This window comes from Daphnia pulicaria, chromosome 6, assembly GCF_021234035.1.
Source record: "Daphnia pulicaria isolate SC F1-1A chromosome 6, SC_F0-13Bv2, whole genome shotgun sequence".
NCBI classification, from domain to species: domain Eukaryota; kingdom Metazoa; phylum Arthropoda; class Branchiopoda; order Diplostraca; family Daphniidae; genus Daphnia; species Daphnia pulicaria.
The window spans coordinates 21,506,434-21,530,218 of record NC_060918.1 but is presented as its reverse complement, the minus strand read 5'-3'; the positions used below and the strand labels follow the sequence as shown (position 1 = coordinate 21,530,218).

Here is a 23,785-nt window from a genome sequence, read left to right as displayed (position 1 = left end):
CAACTCCCGTTTTCCCGCGCTTTTCTCGTCGTCCTTTTTATTTTATTTTATTTTATGGGGCGGCGGCGGCGGTGAAAGTTGATGAAAATAATAATAAAAAAATGCGCAACCATTTGATTATTACGTGCTGCCGAACTAGAAAAGAACTTATACTTATCAGTATAGACGGCAGTGCGTAAAAAACACACATATAGGGGGGGTGGATGTTATTTTTATTTTTATATTTTTTGGGGGATTTGAAATTGCATTTCGCCTATGAATATAGCGTGCCCAGAGCGGTTAAGAAGAATTTTTTTCCCCCCTAACTACCAGTTACAAGAGCGTGAAAAACAACAATAACAGCTGTTGTGTGTTGGCGGTGGTGGCGGTGGTGTAACCCGGTCCAGGAAATGCCTGGCGTTTATGTTGGCGAGACGTCGTTCGTTCGTTCGTTTTTTTTTTTTTTTTTTTTTTTCCTTTTTCTTTTTCTTGGAATAGCCAAAAAAAAAAAAAAAAAATAGGAAGAAATTCGGTTCACGTGCTCGAATTGAGTTGAAGTTTTTGAACGATATTGGAATGAATGAATTCACCGTTTTCTTATCTGTGTGCACTCTGGCGCGGGTTTTTTAAAATGGATTGCGGCCGGGTCAATCAACAACGAACCCAACGACGACATTTACAGAGAGAGATAACGTTGCTTCTTATCAATGGGCGGTGGTTGAGGTGGTTTGAACTTTGCTGAGGTCTAGCGATCTCCGCTAAAACAAAAAAAATTCAAATTACAAATTTTGGATTTAGTAAGCCCCCTTTGATATCTAACCACAAAAATGTTGTTCGTCTTGAATTTTGGTTTAAAAATTTTTTATTTCAATTTTATTTTGTAATCAAAAACAAACAAAAATTTCGCTTTATCATTCAATTGTGTCATGTCTTAATTCTATTTTTTATTTGTTGAAAAATCGCCTAATCCCCCCGTAGGGGATTGAAAAAAAATGTTATGCATGACATTCGAAAAAAGAGTCGTAATAATCCTGATTACGTCATTGCCCTTTTTGATCCGAGATCACAAACAAATTGTTTTGTAATCAATTTCTCGACGTTTATTGTTTGATTTGGGAATTATAGATGGACAGAGAGTGAGTGTGTGGATAAAAGGAGGCTTATATGAACGCACGATCGAGTGTTTTTTTTTTTTTTTTTTAGAAAATTCTATAAAAATCGTGTCTAATTTTTCAAAAAATTTTCGTCTGAAAAATTGAAAAATATGTTAAAAAGGCCTTGTCTAGTCTGCTGGTGACGTGCAATCCAGACAAAAGGCCGTGGTGAACGACGGCCGTGGCGACTTTGACTGAAGGACGGGCGCGAGCGCGAGCGCGCATCAGAAAACCTCAAAAATTATTATTTTCCTTTTTATCTTTTTGGCAACACAAATTTTGGTATTTGATTATCGAAAGAAAAATATGTACGAAATGACGGATGCGATGACGACAGAAACAACTTTGGGCCGATTTTGATTGAACGCTTCGATTGTCGATTGGTGCAGAAAGCGCAAAGAAATGCTGCTGTCCGTTTTTTTGATCCGAGTCATTTATTTATTTTGTTGAATTTTGATTATTTGGACGTGTACGGTTCACTTGTTTGGGGCTTTTCTTTCTGTGTTGAAATGCTTGATGATAATGCGATTGTTGCGGTTGTCGGAGCGATATTCCCGTCGGCGGGACCGATGGAGAGAGAAAGAGAGAGAGAAATAAAAGGAGGTCAAAACACGCGGGAAATTTAAACGAAACAATGAAGAAGAAAGAAGAGAAAAAAAAAATTTCAAAAAAGAAACGGGGGTAGAAAAGAAAACATTGCTTTCACGCCGGGGTTTTGTAGAGTTTTTTCAAATTTTTATTTCGGTCATGGCACGCACACAAGGCACACAAGGCACCGAAAAAACCATCTGCTGCAATGTGGCAGCGCCGGCTGCTCCCGCCGCCCTTCATATTTTAACTTTTTTGTTAGTGAACAATTTCCCTGAATGTCCCCCCATTTATATTCACATCAATTCGCATTTTCTGCATTGCTTTCCGGCTCTCTTTCCCTCTAAATTTATTTAAAAAAACAAAAAACAAAAAAAAACAAAAATCACGTCCTCGGCGGGAATTTTGAAAAAAAAAAAAAAGTGATTTCTTTTGTTTGCTTCTTTTTATTTCTTGGCGGGAAACACGTGACCGGCATTCTTGAATTCTCCTTATTCTTTCTTTCTTCCTTCCTTTCCCTTCTTTCGTTCCCGCTGCATAACATTGCGTAGTATTCACGCCCCGCGGGCTACGTTCAGACCCGTCTGCCATAGTCTGGAGTCCCGCGGGTGGTTCTTTAAGAAAAGAAAAAAAAAAGGTGGAAAAGGTTTTAGTGTCTGAACGTTTTTTTTTTTCTTTCTTTATTATTTTTATTTTGGCCTTGAATGAATGTAACAGCACGATAACGTGAAACCGCACACAAGAGAATTACACAGTCTGGTAGCTTTTCGTCTGTTTTGTCATAGTATTCCCCTTTAATTTCAATTTTCTATTTTTTTTTTTCGCGTTATGAAACGATTGAAATGGTAAACGGGAAAAAATAATAATAATATTATCATGGTCGACCCTTTTCCTTCTTGCAAATGAACACTGACGAAAATAACTCGTAGTAGTAATAGTAATAGTAGTAGTAGTAGTAGTAGTAGTACGACCGGGAGGAGGGGTAACGGGAATAAAGTGAATGTGCGAAGATGGGAGAAAAAAAAACTAATTTACATTTCGAATCGCCCCGGGGCGCTCCCTTTCCACCCGCTCCCTTCACGAAAATTAATGCGTGTTTTTTTTTATTTTTTTCTTTGAAAATTTTTTTGGCAAACACGCAACACCCCCTATATTTTGACGCTCACGCGGTCCTATACTCTCGTGCATTCTTCGACTCCCCTCAATAAAAATGGGAAATGGGTTTGACCGACATTTTCTTTTTTCCACGACGAACGGCGCCCACGGCCTTTTTGTAAGAGGATGGCGGGAGGCTATTAGGTCATCGTGAGTCTCTAGAATTTTGAAAAGAAGAAGAAGGTACGAGAGAATTAATATATACAATACAAAAATATTTGATTGTCGACGTTAGTCGAAGGCGGGAAAAAAAAATAATATAGGCAAATATTTGAAATTGGCCAGAGCTCTCACTCAATCTGTTTTTTAAAAATTTCTCATTTTGTTTGTGTGAGTAGATGATGTTCGATAGTCGTCGTCGTCGTTTTCTCTTTTATTTTTTTCAATTAGCGCTCACGTTCAAAACTCTTTAAAGGCTTTTTTTTTTCTTTCCCGAAGGCCTCTCGTGTGTTTTATTACATTTCACTATTTGACGTAGTGGCTCGTAGAGTTTCCGGTGGAAACTGGCGGCGCCAAAATGTCGCTTAAAATTTTGTCACACACCAAAACAAAAAGAAAAAACTTTTGCGCGCATAGTAATATTATGGTTTTATTATAGTGGGACCGGGACCCTGTTATCTTTTTCTTAGCTCGTTGACTCAAACGCTGGAGAGAGAGGACATTGTGCAATAAAAAGATCTCGAAACGAACCGCAACTCTTTGGCTCTCAATTAAAACCGAGCGACTAATAACATGACAAACTTCCAACAGGTTCTCTTATACTCTACTCTCCCTGCTACTTCTCTTTGGAGTCGAGTTGCAGCAATCAGCAACAAATCGGTGTGTCTCGACAACCAACAGAAATTAAGAAACCCAAACTTTAGTGGCTGAGTGCAATTTAGCCAAAAAAGTTTTTGGGTATTTTTTTGGGGGGGGGGGGGGTATTTGGTTTCGGGATAACCGGGAAATGAGACAAGTTCTTTTCGGACAAAATACCTGTAGACGAGAGATTAGAGCGGAAAAAAAAAATCAATCCGCCAAAACAAGAGTCTTTTTTTTTGGTTTGTGTTTTTTAAAATGGTCATCATTTTCAAAGTAAAAAGAAAGAAAGAAAAAATGCGATAAGCAATTTATTTCTGTTGATTTTTTTTTTTTTTTTAGTTGTCCCTTTTCTTTTTTTGCGTGAATTGCTTCACGTTCCGCGGCGCCGACTGTAATCTCTGACCGTTTCTTACTATACCCGGCTGCCAGTTGTGTGTCTCGTTTGTATTTATTCGCCGGGCAATTAAATTGCGTTGCTAGTGTTTCTTTTATTTTTATTTATAGATTTTTGTATTCGTCGTTGTCGTTGTAACTTAAACTTTTTTATTCCTTGTGATCCGTCGAGTTTTTATTTTTAAAAATCATTTCAAAAGAGCAAGAAACGCGAACCATTTTTGAAATTGGCGCCACTCGAGAGTCTGGGCATCTGTCACGCGGTTCGAATCCATTATCGTCTAGCTCCTCTCCTTTTTCTTTTGAGCTCTAGCTTTCAGTTTCTGTTATTGTTATGGCACGCACGATATGCCACCCATTGTGACAGGCAGTGGTCGCACCGGTGTGTGTGGCAGATGGCGCGTGACACGGGAGATGATTCCCATCTTCCTGTACACAACCAAATATATTAATGCAGCAAGAGGAAATGGAAAAATATAGAAAGGAGATGAAAACAAATGTGTTCTATCTTTTTTGAAATTTTTTTTTCCATCTGTGACCTAACTCAATAACGACTAGGAGGGTTGGGAGGGGATATAATAACGAACCGGGGGTCGATGCATACGTTTTGGAGGGGAAATGATGATCATTTTGTCATTGAAAATAATATTGTGGGAGGGATAGTAAGAAATTTGGGTCGACAGCCGTTGGTGAATCATCAGTAATTTCTTTTATTTTCACCTTTTTCTTAAAAAAAAATACAAAAATAAAAAGATATATCCGCAAAGGGCCGCGAAAGTAACCGCCCACCTCATTTCAGCCTGGAGGTAGATGATTATTATATATACCCCCCGATGGCTTCTAGAATTTTATTTCTTTCCTCGGTCGCCGCAAAGTCGGCGAATTCTTTTTTTCTTGTTTTTGTTTGAAAAAAAAAAAAAATTATTATTATTTGTCTTATTTTTTCACTTCAGACGTAATTTGTCCGTCAGTCCTCGAGCCAAACGCACAAACTCTGTGCGAATTTTTTTTTATTTAAAAATTGCAATTGAAAATTTGCCAAAGAATTTAATGCGAACGAAAAAAATGTCTGGTTTTGTTTGATTTTATTTTTGTAACATTTTCTTCATCGAGTAAATGAAGAAATCGACCACCCCCTTTGGTGGGAGGCCAAGAGGGGCGTCTTGTGTCTTGAAAGTGATTTAAAAAAAAAAAAAATTTTGTTGGACTCACATGACCAAGCAGAAAATGGAATTATTATTTTATTTTATTTTTACCTGCGTTCTTTTCTTTTTTCTTAAAAAAGGTAAACAATTCCCTTTTCTTGTTGTTCGTTTTCACATGCCAGTGACGGAAATGGTTCACATTCGAAGCGAAATGAAGAAATCTTCTTTTGACCCTCCGATGTCGGCTTTTGTTACACGTGTGTCTGATGTAATGTGATTGTGAACAACACACGTAACAAGAACGAACAATTTTTCCGAGATTTTCATCTTTTTTGTGTCGTGTACTGCAGTCAAACCAACACTGATGTTTGTGTGTCTAGTTTTTTTTTTCTTGTTCATTCACAAAGAAACGAGATGTATTAAGACAACTTTATTTTTTAAATTATTATTGAAATGATGGAAGGGGGGCTAGGCGTGTTTTGATGGTCATCCATCACAGGGTTGGCTTTTTTTCTTCTTTCCCTCCTTCTGGGAATGGATATAAATAAACGCGTTAATGGATTCGAGGAAATTGAGCTTTTTGATGAATAAATCTATTCCCGACGGGTCAAACATCTCTGAAACATCCAAATCATTTGTCATTGAGCGCAGACGGACTCTGCCAAAAATAATTTGATACCAAACCGCGCCAGTACGACAGACTTGATCGACTTCATTTATTAACTGCCGGCGCATTTGACGTTTGGCCAAAATTGGAATTATTCCGCGAATTATAAACTTACCTGTTTTATATTAAAAAAGATGCGTGCCATTTGATTCCCTCTGTCTACATGTTTTCAAATAAAAATAAAAACAACTGTGAAAATATGCCAAAACAAGAATGGAAAAATGAAAAATAAAACAATTGGAATGTTTCATATTTTTCCCCCCTTTTATTTTATCTGGTCGGTTTATTTTCTTCTCTTTTCCAGCAGAAAATTCCTTCAAAATCATCATCATCATCGGTGGCGGTGATGTGTGACAGGTTGTTCTCTCAAACAGGTATTTTTTTCCAATGAACAAAAAACAAATTTTCAGGAATATCTAATTGGTTCATCAGAGAGAAAAATAGAAAGAAATAGGGAATCAATAGGGAATCAGCGAAATTCTTTTTGTTATTTTAAATCTGGCGCCGTACGGATTCATTCCTTATTAGAATTTCACGGTCGGAAGATTTTGTTTTACTTTTTTTCTGCGGCTAAAGTATTTCCCCCCTTGTTGTTGTACCACCACCACCACTGCTACTACAACTACTACTACTACTACACACGGAGATCTACTATCTCTGTAGTACTACTGATAGCACCTACGTTTTTTTTTGCTTTACTATACAATCGCTGTGAGAAACGCACAGGTACTCACTTCCCTCCCAAAAATGGGGAATAACAAATTCTTCTTCTTTTCATTTTGGAGGGAAATTTCTGTGCGACACATTCATTGTAACGGACGGATGAGCCTGTCGACATTGCTGGATTAATCTATATATGTATATTTTTCTAATCAGATTGTCATTGTGTACCCAAGCTCTTTCTTTCTTTCTTTCTTTTCTGCATTGAAACAACAAGAGCTAGTAGGGAAAATGGTGAAATGTGTACGCAAACACAAAAGAATGTTTTGTTTTGATTCAGAGCCGCATGGATGGTCGGTGGCGATGTTGGATCTAGACCGAGACAGCTTTTTTTCTCTTCAAAGAAAAATGTACGTATATATGGTTGTTGTGTTTGTACACGTTGGCAAAATAAAGAGAAGGTTTTTATCTCTTGAAAAAAGAAACAATATTGGTGCTCTGTGTCTGTGTGTGTTGGGCAAAAAAGCTCTTTTGGAGCCGCTGAGCTATTGTTGTCGGGTTGACATTCCCCGACAGTTTTCTTCTCTTGGCCAAATGAAAGACTGAAAATGGTTAGATTGAGATATATATTTGTACAGTAGAAGCTGAGGTATTTCGATTGAATTCAGTTTTCAACGGGAATGCTGTTGTCATGATTGTTTACAGCCAGTTCACCTGTGCGTGAAGGTGATCCGATGATGATGATGACTTCTTTTTCTTCTGTTTCGTCTGTCTGTCGTTTTTCATCTTTTGGGGTTTTTTTTTTGTCGCGCCACCCGTGAAGATTCTATTCTTTTTGCAGGCTCATCCGATCGTGAAACGCCTTTTGAAGCGATCCCGGGCGATCGTGATTGCGAAAAAAATTCCCAAATCGGTCGACTTTTAAAAATTGAAATTAAATCTTTAGACAAAAATCATACGCATTTTTATTTTCAATTCATTTCTTAGACGAATATGTTAATGCTGTACTACTAGATCAAACCGGATTTGGCGGAACACACGAAGTTTAGTTACTTTTACCCTTGAGAAAAATTGGCAATGGCTTCTTCTCTTTCTTTCTTCTTTGAAATCTTTTTTGTGTTTTCCTTTCGTTGTAAGGAAGAAGTGGCCGATGTGATTCTTTTTGGCGTTTGTGTCCACCCGATTGTGCCAAACCCGTTTTCGACTATTTTCCCCTTTTGGTGCCAACGCAAATACAAATACAAATGAGAAGAAAATGAATAATGGATCTAAATACTATTCAACTGTGTGCGACAGTCGGGAAAAGGCTTCCATTTCTTTTCTTTTCTTCGTACCTGTCGACTGTGCGCCTATAGAAAGGAGGAAACATCAATAATCATTGAAAAATGAGATTTTGTCTGATTTATTTTTATAGCTATAAAAATAAACCAGGCAAAAAAAAATATTTCTTTTTTAGAAATAATAAAAAAGGTCTCGCCATTTTTCACTGTGCGTCCTCGGCTGTTTGCGGCTGGACAACAAAAACATATCGGCATCGTTATCGTGGAACTCAAAAATTTGTTTAGGGTTCGCCACACTTGGCAAACACAGGTGTATAGTTGGCCTCAACTTTTTCTTTTTTCCATGTGTGTGTTTGACTGTCTGGTTCTTTTAAAAAATATTTATACATAAATATCCATATTCAGGTCACTATTCTATTTTTGCCGGACCCAAAGAATTTTCTTTTCACCCCTGACGTGAATCATGAAATATTCGTGTTACCAAACATCACAAACCGGATGAATGTTTTGATGGAAAATCATCCTACCTTGATTCCTTTCTCTCTCGTTTCTTCACGTAAGACGTTGTGGGGGGGGGGGGGGGGAGAACACACGGTGGGTGTGAAATTACATCAGACGTCGTGTTTATTTTATTCGAAAACAAAACGTTTTGTAAGTAGAAGAAGAAGAAAATTGGCGTTTTCTCATCAGCGTCGTAAGCAGGAAACTCATTCGACACCAGTTGGGCATTCTGGAGCGGCGTCTCTGAGGTTTTATTTGATTTAAATTAAATTTTTTTAAATTTTTTTTTGGGGCGGTAGGAAAATTTAGACGACTGTCACCGCCACCACTTCTTCAATTTCTTTTTCCTAGAGAGAGTTTGTTTGTCATTGAATATGTAAAATTACATGTCATCCGTCTGTACGGTTTGCCGACTGCATAATAAGAATGGAAATGACGTCGGGGGTAGTCGTCGGAGCGATTTCAGTTCGATGTCTACCGTTTCGTCTAGCCGACCAATAATAATATTGCGGTGTGTGAATGAATTTAAACAGATATAATAATAATAATAATAATAATACAAGTGGCATCAAACGAGCCATAGAGCGAAAAATAAAAAGGGAGGGGGAGAGATGGAACCGCAAACATCCGGCGGCGGATTATACGTAAGGCAGCTATAGCGCTATATAGCTGCGGATATCCCGCCGAGCTTATCTGACGAGGAAAAAAGTGGAGGGTTTTTTCGAAGATAAATTTATTTTTAAAAAACAAAAAAACAAATTTTGTTGAATTTTGTTGAAAATGTTGCAAGTTCCCATCGGCAAAAAGCAAAAATTATTGATTCAATTAACATTGTAGTTCAACATTGGAAACAAGATTGACAAGGCTAAAAGCCCAGCATAGACACACACACACACCTGGGGGTGGCACAGTGGAGATCAATGGCTGAAAAAAAAAGGTGATGGGAGACGAGGTTTATTTCTTTTTCGGTTACCTTTTGTGTATGAGGAGTATGTGTAAAGGAACTCTCTGTCCAGGTGAAACGGGGGGAGGAGGAGTCCGGACATCCGACAGCGGATCATGATGGCCTTTTGTTTGACACCTATTGTGTCGTCCAACTTGTGACTGTATATTTATAGTAAGGCCAAGAATGCTTTCTTTTATATCAAATGCCGTGTGTCTATTCATCTCCTGTCGATTTTGTGATTGACACCAAACAGGACAAAAATCGCCGCCATTTTCATTTGTTTGGGAGAAAAGAAAAATGTATGTACAGTATCTTTCAAAAAAATCCGAAAACGATTTTTTTCAAATAGCTTAATTTAATGTTAATTATTTTTTTTTAACTTCCAAAATTTTACATAATGTGTAGAATGGATTACTTTACAAAGTTCATGTTTTAAAATTAAGCATAAAATGCCAAAATATTTTTTAAAAATAAAAATAGTGACGGAAGCATTCGGAATTTTATGAAAGATACTGTACATTGGCTTTTTCTGAGTCAAAAGTTTCCAGAGCGACATTGTTGGTTTTCGTCGGTCTTCTTAATAGAGATTATTGTTAGTTTCATTATCATGTATGTTCTCCTCGGCGTGTAAGTGGTTTAAATATCGATCGATCACATACAGAGCGAGAGAGAGTATTAGACGTCGAAGAAACCTTTGAGATGTCTGCCAAGTTACGTCAGAGAAAATGTAGGACAGACGGTCGTACGGCTGCACATTGTCGTCTATCCTACTATTGATTAATTCAATCACGAGAAACACTAATAAGCCAATTAATATGAATTTATGATTATTCCTCGTTGATTTGTTGTTCAAACATTTTCGTGAATAATCTCGCGATTGCGCAAAATATTCGTGCGATATGAGAAATGGAATTTGAAAGTCGTTCGGGACGTGCGTTATCAAAAAATGACACGTCAAGTTGGCGCCTTTTTTATCAAACCGTGATCTTCCATCGAATCGTTTCGCCACAGTTTTGTGTCTATCTGTCTGCCTGTGTGTGTGTGTGTAAGTTTCAACATGTTTTTTGTGTTTGAACAACTTTTTTGTGGACGTCATAAAAGATCTGCAAGGAGCCGCAAAAAAAAACTGAAGAAGAAGACACAATGAAAGACACATGTCTGGAACGCAGACAGCATGAAAAAGACGAGCTGGGCTTGTAAGTTGAGGAATATGGAAGCGAAAAAATACAAAAAGGGGAAAAACAGAAGTACAACAATATGAGACGCCACGAACGAGTCTAGAGAAAAAAGAAATGCCGTGCAACAGCTGTTGTACATTTTATTTTTATTTTTTTAAATTTATATATTACAGTTTTTCTTCTCTCCCAAATGAGAAAACCATAGAATTCAAATTGAAGCCGATTTGGAGGGAAAAAAATTGTAAACCTTGAAGAGAAAATCGGATCACAATTGTTGTGGGTACTACAAAAAGGCAATTTTTATTGCTGCCAACACGTGCACTACTTGTGTGCTCTATGTCTCTGTGTCAAAAATAGGGTCATCTCAGGTCAATTGCAGTCTATAAACTAGTTGTTTTCTCCCCGCCACTCTCTCCGTTTTTCTTATTTATATTTCAAATAAATGCCGCCAAATGGTTCGCCGCTTTATTTTTCAAAAGTGTCGGAAAAATCAAACAATTTTTTTAGCGAAAAAATCATATCGAAGCCAACGAGATTTTGTTGGGTTTGTAACATAATAAGTTGAACCATATTTTATTTGGCGATAGATAACAAGTTTGAGTGTGAAAGCTACGTAGATGTCTATATGTATTTAGGTTAGATGTGCTGATGCCGATGGAAAATGCGTGTGGCGAGATAGGGGGGGAAAAGAGTTGTATTAGTTTTGTGTATACACAATATCGAGTGTCTTATTTTTAGTTATTTGGCCGAAAGAAAACTGACGACGTGACCGTTTTCCCCGTCAAAACAAAAAAATTCGACAAATATATATTTCTCTTTTTCGGATGAATGTGTGTGAAATAAATAAGAGATAAATTGGGCGTTCAATAACCAACGATAGTTGGCTGCCATATCGATAGCGGTTACAGTGGCTGCTGGGCTTGTTGTGTATGGGTTTCTATGGCACATTTTCAAGGATAGACACACCACAAGTCTCTATGTATTTTGTGTAATCAAGATGAGATAATATGTTGAAACAAAATTTACAAATGTCTTTTTTTTTTTAAAAAAGGATAGGTCAGCATTTATTTATTTTCTGTAACAAATCTAACGAGTTCGTTAACTTTTGATTGGATTTCCGGATCGGATCGTTTCAAATTGATTCTTCTTTATTTTTACGACCTAATTTTTAAAAAAAACCTCCCCTTTGAAAACATTTGATTTGTTTAAAAAACCGGTTGCGACTCATTATTCTGCTGGCGTCTAACGAGCACATCCGTTTTGATTACCGGCTTATTTCCATCTAATGTTAAATTTGAGTTCATAATTTAAATTCACCGAGTATACATCTTCTCAACAGGTCCCTTTGTTCTCTCTCTTTTATTGGAAATTTGATCCGATGATTTGTTCCCCCCAGAAAATATCTTCAAGTCAAGCAGCTCCGAATAATATCACAAGGAAGAAGAAGAAGAAGATTCTCTTGTGTTATTGTTAACAAAATATAAAGAGAGGGGCTGCTGGAAGTGGTGGCATGTCCGGCACTTCTTTTCTCTCCCTGAAGTTTATTTTTTTAAAGGTAAGACGAAATAAGAAGGGGGGGAAATACGATACTCCATGGTAGTACCGTGTATTATTGTTGTGCTTTTTCGGTGTGTAGTAGTGTAGTAGTAGTAGTAGTAGTGTAATAAAAGAAGAAAAGAGTCAGAAAAGGGCCAGCTGAGAAAAGGGGCACAACTAAACTTTGTGCTTGGATCTTCTTCTTCTACTTGAATATCGTTGAGGAATAAAGTGTCCACTACCGGAAGTTTAACGTGTCCACTAGACAATTGTCTTGCTGTGTGTAGTAGAGAAAGCCAAAGTGTTTGGGCAATTTTGAATGAAAAGAAGAAGAAAAAATATGTTGTTATTGATGACATTTTCTATTTCGTTATCTTTGAATTGTCCTCATTTCATTTTGACGTGTTTACCTGGGCGATTTGTTGTTTGCTCAGCTATCAGAAATGTTAATTCCATTCAATCCTGTTGTCACGATAACAATTTTTATTTCATTAGATAACATGGATTTATCAAGTCAAATGTGAATGAAAAATAAGAAAACCCCTTTCCGAATTGTGTGTTGCCGGGCAAAATTGGTCGTCGGGATTTTTACGACATCCATTTTTATGACCTAACTTTTTGTTACATTTAGAAGGAAAAAAGTTATAGGAGGAGCTAGTGGGCGGACAGAATTGTATTTTTATTTATACCTTTCCTTTTAACCTTTTTTTCTTTCATAATAATCTCAATTTAAAGTTGAAAAGAATTTCTTCTTCCGTTTAACACGTTCGTCTAGACTCTCTGCGCACCACCTGTACATTGCAGTAGTCTGGAACGACCGCAAAGAAACCGCAGGTTGTTGCGTGTATGCATCACGTTGGAAAGTCTACCGGAGAAGAAGGATGTCCTCTGTATTATATTCTATCAAATCAATATTTGTCTCTCAATAATAATGGGATATATAGAGTTGTTACTCACACACACCTTTTAGTAGTACCAGCTTTTTCTACGTGTGACACACATATCTCTCATAAAAATATGAAACGTCTGTTTTATTTTATACCGTGTGTGGTGTCCTTGGGGTGGTGAATAATAGACCGGATACGGGTTCTCATCTGCATCAACGTTGTTTGGGGGGGAAACAGGTAGTTGAACTAAAATGGCGATTTCATAATTTTTATTTTAAAAAAATATCGTTAACGAGACGACTGTTTTTAATTTACTCTGGAGAATAATTCAGACAACCTCATTTGTTTTTTCAACGCCGAACCAATCTCTAATGAAAAATCTACACAACTTATTAGTCTACTAATGAGGCCTGAAATTGCAAAAGAGATATTTTCCAACAAGTAGAAAATGAGCTGTTTCCGGTGATTGTAAGTAAACATCTTTAAACATTTCTTGACATGTGAGGAGGGATTTCATCCCCAGTGTACGTACATGTCGACACATCAACACGGTATTAAGCATTACAAATCCCTCCCTCATTTATACTTTTTTACACACAGATTATACCCCGGCCATTCTCTCGAAGAAATTGATCAGTATCATTTATTTGAACTACTAAATACCCTGCCATTCAAACATTTAAAAAAGATTACAATCAACATTCCACAGCCTCCTATTTTTTTACGATTAAACTCTTTCCCCATAAAAAGTTATGCTATTCAGAGGTGGAGAGAGATTTTCTAGAACCCTAGAGGCGCTCCTGTACGCTTTTAAAAAAAGTCGGCCATCTTGGATGCGCGTCTTGGAGAGGGGAGGGGGGCACAAAAAGATGAAGAAAAATCATAAAAACTTGGGGGTAGGGTAAGGAAAAAATGAAGGAGGTGGGGGGTTCATAGGGAGGAAACACAATCCCCTAGGGGAGGTAAGGGAATCCACCACCGTCTGGAAATCGTCCAGGCATGTACAGACTATTGGAGTGTGTGTGTGTGTGTACCATATAAAAAGGGGCTTATATGGTACACACCCTATGTCTGGGTTTTTTTGTGGGTTAGGGAAAATCATCGTCTAGTCCAATATTATTTTTTTGCACACACAATTTTTGTACATGATACATTTTAATCCCATTGAAAAAAATTTGCCCGCCGGAAATGTTTGAATTAAAATTTTTTGCGCCATTGTTGTTTGACAATCTTTTTAACAGACGCTCTTAAAAATCTCGTGTTACACACACACTTGTTTTTTAAGACCAATATAACAAGTGTCATTCGAACGACCCTTGGAATGACGTCACGTCAAATTTTATGGACATATTTTTTAATTTCTAGAAAATCTTGGCGAGTTGGGAAGGTCAAAGGGGAGTGAAAGATAACTTGTGGGTGGTGAAGAGGATGGGTCTGAAAAAATGGGATTACTTTTTTTAGTTGTTTTCCCCCCCCTTTAGGTACTGGAACATTTAACCTGAGGGGGTGATGGGGCGAAAAATTGTTGCAATCTAGAAAAATCATTTCTAGAATATTCTCTGATTTTTTTCTTCCAATTTTTCCCTCCAAAATATTTTTCTGACATACTTTTTATCCATTTGTTGTGTTTTTAATATTGCCGGTTTTTATTCCGCATTTTAGTGCAACCGTTTCCCTACGCGCTGCTCATGCCGGGCAGTGGGCACGTTAACGGGACCGGTTAGTCATTTTCGCTGAAAGTAATTGTTGATAAGACTTGATTGACTCTTTAAAAGATGATTCACCTCTTGAAAATGCATTGAATGAAATATTCCAATAATGACAGTTGCGAGAAATGCCCAAGAAAATTGAAAATTTGGTTGGCAAGGATCTAGATTTCTCGTAGTAGTAGTGTGCGGAGCGATACAAAACGATACGCCCTAAAGGCATCGAGTATACCATCCACCCACCCACCCCCTAGTACTAGCCTCCTCCTTCCCCCCCCCATTTTGAAAGGGCCTCTCTCTGTCGCTTCTTAGACGGCCGTTCGAATCCTTTTTGATGCCAGTCACAGGGTGGATGTCGAGCCGGTAACATCGTTCTCTCTCTCTTCAATTCGCTCTGAAACGTCCCTTCAACCTTTTCGAAACGATTCGATTATTTGTTCCCGGCCAATATCCATTTCTCTATCTGATCAATTTTTCATCACGACGAAACAAATAAGTGCACAATTCAAACGGATTATCCAACTTGTTTATTCGACTTTTTTTTTTAACACTGAATGTCACGGTAAGAAAAATTTTTACTTCATTTTTGGGCGAGGGTTTTTCCATTAAAGGTGTGTGTGTGTGTGGGAAACCGGCTTTCACATGATGATTTCACCAAAAACTTACTAAATTATTTCTTATTTTGTTGATTTGAATTCAGGACGTGCGAGTGTGTTGTTGGTCCGTGATTTTGTGTTGAAGAGTGTTGACAAGTTTTCTGCACAAAAGACATTTGAAATCATTACGTAAAACATTACATAAGTGTAGAATGGCAGCCATCAGTTTTTCATCGATGATGTGTGAACCGTTTTCTTTCGGTCACAACGACCCGCTCTTTTCGTCCACCGGCATCATGACATCTTCCACGACAATGACGTCAAACGATTCGATTTGGTCCACCGATTGCCAGTTTGACATGCCCACGCCGCCCGTCTCTCCGTCTCGCAGCAGCAATGACAACGACATTAAAGACGAAACCTCAACAACTACGACGACGGCCATCGAGGAAGATCTCGACCTCGGATTGGGCGAATTGATTAACGGAATTGACTTTCTGGACGGATTCGATCCAGATTCTTGGCTAAACGATTTACAAACCGATGCTGTCGTGCCCGAAATTCTCCTCTCCGACAATAATAATTCAAAATGTGATGTCAACGAATTGAGACATGATTGCATGTGGGCTGGACATTGCCCAGCTGAAGAGCATCGCGGCAAGAAAGACCTAGTCCAGCTGCCTTGTTTGTTGTCATCTAGCCCTCCGGAATCGACCGTTTTATCCCTGGCCAGTTGCTTACCCTGCGTATTGCCCGTTGTCGGTGGTAGCCGAACCCGACTGGATACATTGGGATCCATTAGACCTGAAACGCCATTATCCCTGTCCGATTCGGAGCTGGACGCCGATCAGTTGACCAGCGATGAAGGAAGTAACAACAATAAAGGTCGCCATTCTTCTTCATCATCGTCTTCCTCCTCATCATCTTCTTCTGGCGATGAATCCGAGTCTGACGAAGATCGACCCATCACGCACCACTATCAGGCCACTCTACCGCCCAATATTCATCCGGTGCGGAGTCATCAGATCCGTAAAATCAACAACAAATCTCTGGTCAAGATGGTGGTGTCGCCATCGCTCATTACCGATCACAGTTACAGTCACAGCGATCATTCTTACCACACTCAAAGGAGACCGGCCATGCCCGATCATCACCTGGCCATTCCCTTCGACCTTGGTGCGCCAACACCTTCCGATTCCGGTAAGTTTTGTTTACTTTTATAATAATCCAAAGAAATTGGTTAAGAAATATATCGTGCAGATCCGGTTTTGTTGGAAAGAATTGGCGGGGCAAGTTCAATGGCGTTCTTTTATTATCCTTTGGCGACCTTGAATAGATATTCAGACAGCGATTGAATTCTTAAAAAAAGGCAAACCTTGAACGACTAGTAGCGCCACTATACGGCTGTCAACTGTAACTGGGCAGAGCATTTATCACGCTTTTTTCTATTTTCGCTACCCACTTCCTCCGTGACTCATGACTTTGGCGCCCTTTTAAAATATTTGATTTTTATTTTACGCGAAAAATTCTAATGGGTAAATCCACCAGGTGGCACAACTTTTTTCCCCTTAAAAATTTCACCATACGTTGTGCAAAGAGAATCTTTTTAGCAAAAGTTTTATTCCCAAGGACAGGCACCATCTGCCCGCGCGCAAACGCAGTCCGTCAATGACGCAGGGCGGCGGCGGTGGGTGGGCGAAGCTGCTGCTGCTGCTGGATTTTGCCGCGCGCGCGGATGTATTGAACGAAGTCTCTCTCACGATCACGTGACTGTCTGGCGGTTTTTTCTCTCTCCATCACGACATTTCTTTCGCCGACTGGAGTTTTCCATCTTTACTTGATGCCTGGGAGGCATTTTTTTAACCACCACTACCACACATGGGATGATGTTGTTATTTCAATATTTAAAGTGGCGGGCGCCAGAGGCTATCTTACACGCCAATGTTATTCGGTGGTGGTGGTGACTGGCTGGGTCCATTCACGTTCATGTCCTTGAAATAGCTCGACCGTGCGTTTTTTTTTTGTTTGGTTGTTATATTCCCGCTCTTTTTCGATAGCCTTTTGTAGGGTTATTCAAAAGCCCATGAGGAGAGAGCCTTGCGTCACAGCAGACGCTCCTTATTTGGCTATTGTCTATGTTTTTCTATATTACTCATTTGGTATTTTATTGTTTTTCATATTTTTGCAGAAGAAGAAATTGATGTCGTCTCGTTGGGTGAGGTGTTGCGGATGAATCCGTCAGCTGCCGTTTCTTCCATGACCACAACATCATCGCATGGCAAGTCATCGACAACGACGTCGCTCACCACTAACCTAACCACGACGACGTTGACCAGCAGCAGCACCTCGGTCGCTCCACTACGACTCAAACTGAAAGGTAGGTCCAGTCCGGAAGGATAGAAATATGGTTGGCCTTGTGCCCGTGTGCGCCACTGTCTAGACATGCGGCCGTTAAACTGTTTTTGGCAGACGACGCTTTGGAAGTTGATGGAAAAATAACCCCTAGAATTTCCTATGTTTTTTGCAGTTGCACCTGCTGCTGGTAACGGCCAAGTCTTGATGCGCAAAGCTCTTCCGTCGCATCCGTCCGCCTTGGTTAGACAGCAGCTCCAATTGGCTGTGGCGTCTGCTGCTCAACAGCGCAAACATTCAGAGTCGTCAAAGAAATCCTCTGGTGAAATCAAGTTGAAGAGCAACAGCCACCACAGCAGCGAGCGGAGCAGCAGTAGCAATAGTAGCAACAGCAGTAAAAGACCGCGGTCTTCCGGCAGCGGCGAAAGCGGTTCCAGTTCCCCGCGGAAACGTTGCTCCCGGGCGGCTAGCGATTCGGAAGACAGCTGCGAAAAACGCTCCCAGCACAATTCGATGGAGCGTCAACGAAGAGTCGATCTGCGTAACGCTTTCGAATTTCTTCGATCGCTCATTCCCGACCTGGAAGCGACGGATCGAGCGGCTAAAGTCGTCATTTTGAAAAAAGCCGCCAACTTTTGTCAAGGTTTGACCAATAGGGAAAAACAATTTGTCGCCGACAAAGACGCCCTGCAAAAACGTCAAGAAATGCTCCGGAAGAGATTGGCACTGCTTCAGCGCCGGCGCTAAAAAAAAAACAAACAAACAAAAATAATTATCGTCGTTATCATAACAATTATTCGAATTAAGTAGACCAAAATTTTCTTCTTTTTTTCTTTGCCTCCCTTTATATTTTTTCACTTAAAACAAAACTTTAAAAAATTAAAAAAAAAAATTAATAATCCAGCTAAAACCTGGATCGCACAGATATGCGGGAAAAATACTAGGTTTCAGTTAAATACGAATTACATTTTTTTTTCTCCGTGTACAAAGAGGAGATTCCGCTTTCCGGATAAAAACAAAATAGCCAAGTGGATTTAGTTTCTTTTTTTTTCTTTCGTTGGGGTAGTAGATGTCGGGGCGAATTAAATACTAGCCGTTCCCGTTTTTTTGGATGATTCGAGTGTTTTTTGTACAGCGGTATGAAACACGTTCGGAAATAAAAAAGTAAAATTCAAATTAAAGTTGATTACATTGTACAAAAAAAATCTTTTTTTCAGTCGGGGTTTTTCTGTTTTTTGTTCTCGAGCGACTCGGAGTTCGCTTTGAAATAATTAGATTTTGTTCCCTTTTTTGTCCCCCTCCTGCTACTACACATACACACACAGAATGGCAAGATTTATTTTTCATTTAATTTCGGTTTAGTTCGGACGCAGCACACACAACACACACACACAGTTTCTATTATATATATATACATATATATATACATTTATATAATCTATTCGGATGGAAAAAGAATGTTTGTTTTTTTTGCTCTACTTTTTGTCTTAGCTCCCCCTCAGTTATTATTATCTAATGCGTGTAATGTGTCTCAATAATCCCCCCCGCCCGACGGTACAAAAGCGACATTGTGTGTATCTTTCGAGTGCGTTTTCTTCTTCTTCTTGTGGCGAGTGATGATTCAAGTGTACAACTATACTACCACCACACGGTGTGTGTGTGATGTGATTTTTTTTCTCTCGTGTTCGTTGGGTGTGTAAATGATAGCTCTCCTTTCGATTGTGGAAAAATTTATTATCTTTTTTTCCCCCTTTTTCACGTCAACACAGCAAGTGCCTTTTTTTCGTTTATTATATTAAGCCATGTTCTGTAATTTTTTTGCTTGTCAAACAACTAATTTTTTCTAGCGGGATTTGATAGATTCAAAAATATCCAAGAGATAACATATCAGTTCATTTAACATTTTTGTTTTTTTCTTTCCTTTTTTTCACGCGGGGTATTATTATTTTTTGTTCTTCTTTTGTAGGGGTGCTTCACACATTTAATTTTGTTTATTTTTCATTCTGTCGAGCTCCGAATTTTTTGCGAGTCCCTTGATTGTGCATCATCACAGTGCCTTGTCTTTTGATTTTGCCCGGAATTTTCTTAGTTGCGGAAAACAGAAATTCGATAACTTTTTTGTAATTTTTTTCGGGAATTAATTTTTTTGTATAAAGCGAGCTTTTTGTGTCTCCCGAATAATTTTTTTCGTCGACTTTTTGATAGCGGCTGAAAAGCTTGGACGTCAGTGGTACACACACATTTAAATAATTCAATTTTTTTTTTCCTCGTCGTGGCTTAGCTCATTTAATTTTCTTTCCCTTCTAAAAATTTTGTCTTTCGCGTGGTCGTTAAACTTGCGTGTGTTGAAAAAATAGCATCGGTCACATCCAACCACATCATCTGTCGTTCCATTTGTCCAATTTGCAATCAGGTCGAAACTCGGAAAATAAGAAAAAAAAAATAACGAAAAAAAAATCTACTTTTTTTCTTTGTTTTTTGGGGTGTAAAATGAAAAATCTGCTCAGGAAAGAATTACACTTTCATTCGTCTCTTTGCCAATATTACCTCCTCTACACTGGTTTATCTTTAAATAGAAGACAATTCAATCAGAAAACTCAACTTTGTTTCTCAAAATTCAGAATATATTAAATAAGTAGTACAGTACGTAAATATGCTAAAACAACCAATCAATTCAAAATCCCGTTCTCTCTCTCTCAATCCTGAAGTAAATAATTCAACGCAAGATGATGTGATGATGATGTTGTCCCTACCCCCCCAACTAATTTACTATTATTATACATAGAAAAAAATTTACGAGTGTGAGTGTGTGAGCTGTTTTCTTCATTTGTGTTACCCCTTTACCCCCCCTATACGATGTTTTGTATTTTTGCAAGATAAAAAGAATGGAAGAAAAACGCTTATAATACGATTGTTCGGAACAGAAAGAAAAAAAAAAAATAATAAAACGGAATAAAAAAAAAATTTTTTTTTAGTTCAACGGATTTGTCCAATTGTTTCATTTTTATTGAGGTGATTGGCATTCGATAACGTTTTGATAAAAAGACAATTGCAATCGGCAAAGTGCTGCCACGCAATCGTCTCCAGCCCCAACTGGAAATTTTTCTAAAAAATATTTGTTTATCTAGGGTTTCCATGAAAGATAATGAGCTTAAAAACGTGAAAGGCCAGTTTGAAAAATTTTAAAAACCAATAAAAACACTTCACAAGATATATTTTTTCCCTATTCAAAAGAAAGTTTCATAAGACTGGCTAATCTTGATAGAGAAAAGGTTGAATGGTCCCCTTATCGTTTTCTAACCGACCTCTACATGGGACGTGACGTAATTCCCCCCATAGAAACAAGAGAGAGATGTGTTACAGCTGCGTCCTCATTCACGACTATCGATGACTTCCTTCTGGCAAATTTACATAAATGCAAATGACGTCTATCCCGAAATTCCTTTCCAAAGTCTCTTGTCTTTTTCACAAAAAGGACCCGTTTTTTTTTCAAGAATTTCAATCAAACAAAATTAATTTTAACCAGAAAAAAAGAAGTAAATAAGAATTGTGCGGTGGGGTGGTCTAGATGGTCTGTTTCCCACCCTCGTTCGAGCCAGAAGCCAGCCGACCGTGAATGTAGTAATAGTTCCCCTATAGCAAATTACAATACTCTTATTGACAATGGACCAGCAGAGTACGCAGGTACTGTGAAGTTTCCTTGCGTACCGGTAACTCTTTTTATTTAAAAAAAAAAGAGAAACGACTTTTGGAAATCGTCGGAGGCGAACGGCGGTATAATTTCCTCCACGAAAAAATAACATTTCCCGACATTATTATTTTTCACCAGGAATTTCCCGCCTTTTTTTTTTTAAATTGTCGTCTGAAATTTTTTTACGGCGTCATTTCAAATCGCCGATGATTTTTTGGTTTTTTAGACAGATGCTCATTACATTTAACACCTTTTTATTTTATTAGTTAGTTAGTTTTTTTGCTGGTGGACTATTTAACTGTTGTTTATTATTCAATTATTTCTCGCTCGTCTCGGATTATTTTTATGGAGATTGCATTTCCCGCCCACCGCGTATAGTAAAAAGAAAAATTTGGCCTTTTTACAACCTGTCGATGGATGCGCACACCGCGTCTCGTTACCCATTTTACGTCAACGCTGATAGGTCTCCGCCCCACAATTTCCTCTTGTAATAAATTTCAAAAAAGAGCCGAAAAATTTTTCAATTTGGAAACGACCCGCTGTGGACTGGCAGTTCGGACAGATGCAAAAGTCCAACTCTTAAAAAATTGGGATTCCCAAGGTTACCGTGTTATTTTGTTTCTTTTTCTACCCAGTAGCATTGCTTCATTCATTCGTTTTTAACCCGGGTTTCATTAGATAAACGGAATCGAACAAACACATCCAAAGTCGAGACTTTCAAAACATTTTTATTTGATTGACTTATCAGCGCGCGGCTCCCATTTGGAGGCGCCAACCGGCTTTAAATAAATTAGCAGGGGTCAGCAAGAAAAGGATCGACTGGAACGACTTTGTGTTTCAGTTGGTTACGCCATCATCATCCGAGGAGACTTGAGTGTGGATAGAAAGGGAGCCGATGCAAACCCTCCCCAAAAAATCGGGAGATAATGTCGTTGGCGTACGAATATTTTATGTACAAACGTGGATTGAATGAGAGAGAAAAAAACTAGTCTCGTCTATTCTTATCAGCCACTCCAGATTGATTTCAAATTAATCTGGAATATATTTATATGTTTCGCTAGTTGAAACGAGTTTGTGTATTGCATGCTGTATAACCTTTTGCACTTTTGGTCGTTTTTCTTCTACAACAAAATCTCCACCATGCTAGTATATAGTGAGAGACGCATATAATGTTTGTTACGACACTGACCGATATCTCTGATTAGATTAGTACAGGGGCGAAGGGGGTGTTCAATTTAGATTCGAGTTCCCATTTAGGTCACAACAACAACAACCAGCAACTATACTGTCTTCGATTGGTTGTAAGCATTCCGCGCTGCCTTATATTACTCTCGGGTTGTCGTCAACCGCCAAATAAGCCGATCTCTACAGCGCTGCTCACGTCCTTTAATTAAGCAAAAAAATACGTCGAGTAATTGGACGAATTGATTTTTAAGGTGTTTCTACGTATAAGGATTGATTTTCGCCAATTTCGTTCACTCGGCTAAAAATACTTTTCTGTTTTTTGTTACTCCAAAAGTGGAAAAGAGAATAAATTTACTCGTTTATGACATTCTCTAATGAGGGAAAAGTTTAACATTGTTTTGGTTTTTCTTTCCACCGGGGGGTAAACATTTTACCTTAAAACAGTGAAGAGGGGGGCTAGACAAGGTAAAATAATAAAAAAAGAAGCCCCACTGTATACTTTTACCCTTGAATATTCTTATGGTTCATCATCAGCCGACTAAACGCTCTTTTCTTAATTACCGTAACGAAAGCAAAAGGTTCAAGTAAAAAAAAATAGGTAATAAAAACCTTTGGCGTACCTAACAAACCCCCCCCCCCCTCACTCCCCCCTTAAAAAAAAGGTAAAATAATTGTGAAGAAAAGGAAGTCGACACAATCAAAATCATTCAAAATTCGCCGGTTTAAAAAATTATAAAAATGAAAAGTGTCGGGTGTTTTTCCCACCACCCATTGTTATTCGGAAGGAGGGACTGTCATTGATACGTGTGTGTATAGTCGTAGTAGCTCTTAATAAAAGAAAACGAATGAAGAATTGAAAGAAGAAAATAATAAAAGGCTTGGCTCAGTGTGTTGTTCGAGACAACAATAGAAGAATGCCTGCGTGTGCAACCCGAGCTGTTGGATCATAATTCAACACTCGGAAGAAGGCCAATCACACCACACCACTTTACTATAACACAAGCAAACAAAACAAGAGCAACAGCAAACCAGACGTTTTTGAACTGTGGGAAGTATCATATTTAATAACAATCAAACTTCTTTTTTTGATTATTATTAACAAAGCAGACGGGAAGAAGCCAAAGACCATTAATAATAATGGAATCATTTTTGGAACATTTCCCTCCGTCCGATTAATTCATCATCAGACAGCCACACGTACATTAAGCAGCTGAATCTATATAGACATTTTGTTAAGGGGGGAATGCTCCATCTCCACAACGCCGTCAATTAGTTTGTTACACACGGAATTCAGTTTATCTAGCCTACTTTCGTATTCATATTATATTATTTGTCCACCGCGTCTGCTGGATTAAACACTGACAGACATTTAGAACAGACCCAGA

The 23,785-nt window shown here is 38.4% G+C and overlaps 1 protein-coding gene across 2 annotated transcripts in view; it reads left to right on the top strand.

Annotated features, from left to right (window-relative positions):
- LOC124342654 (uncharacterized protein DDB_G0271670-like) overlaps positions 1-20,504 on the top strand; it is a 37,629-nt gene extending 17,125 nt beyond the window's left edge. Inside the window, exons 1-4 of one of the 2 annotated variants that reach the window (XM_046795728.1) lie at positions 14,846-15,138; positions 15,277-16,372; positions 17,361-17,549; positions 17,700-20,504. In XM_046795728.1, the coding sequence (XP_046651684.1) occupies positions 15,385-16,372; positions 17,361-17,549; positions 17,700-18,271 (1,749 nt within the window). In that variant the 5' untranslated portion in view covers positions 14,846-15,138; positions 15,277-15,384 and the 3' untranslated portion in view covers positions 18,272-20,504. Of the gene's footprint in view, positions 1-14,845; positions 15,139-15,276; positions 16,373-17,360; positions 17,550-17,699 lie in introns of those variants that run through there. The other variant, XM_046795729.1, reaches the window with a different exon arrangement.
- Positions 20,505-23,785: the final 3,281 nt, after the last annotated feature.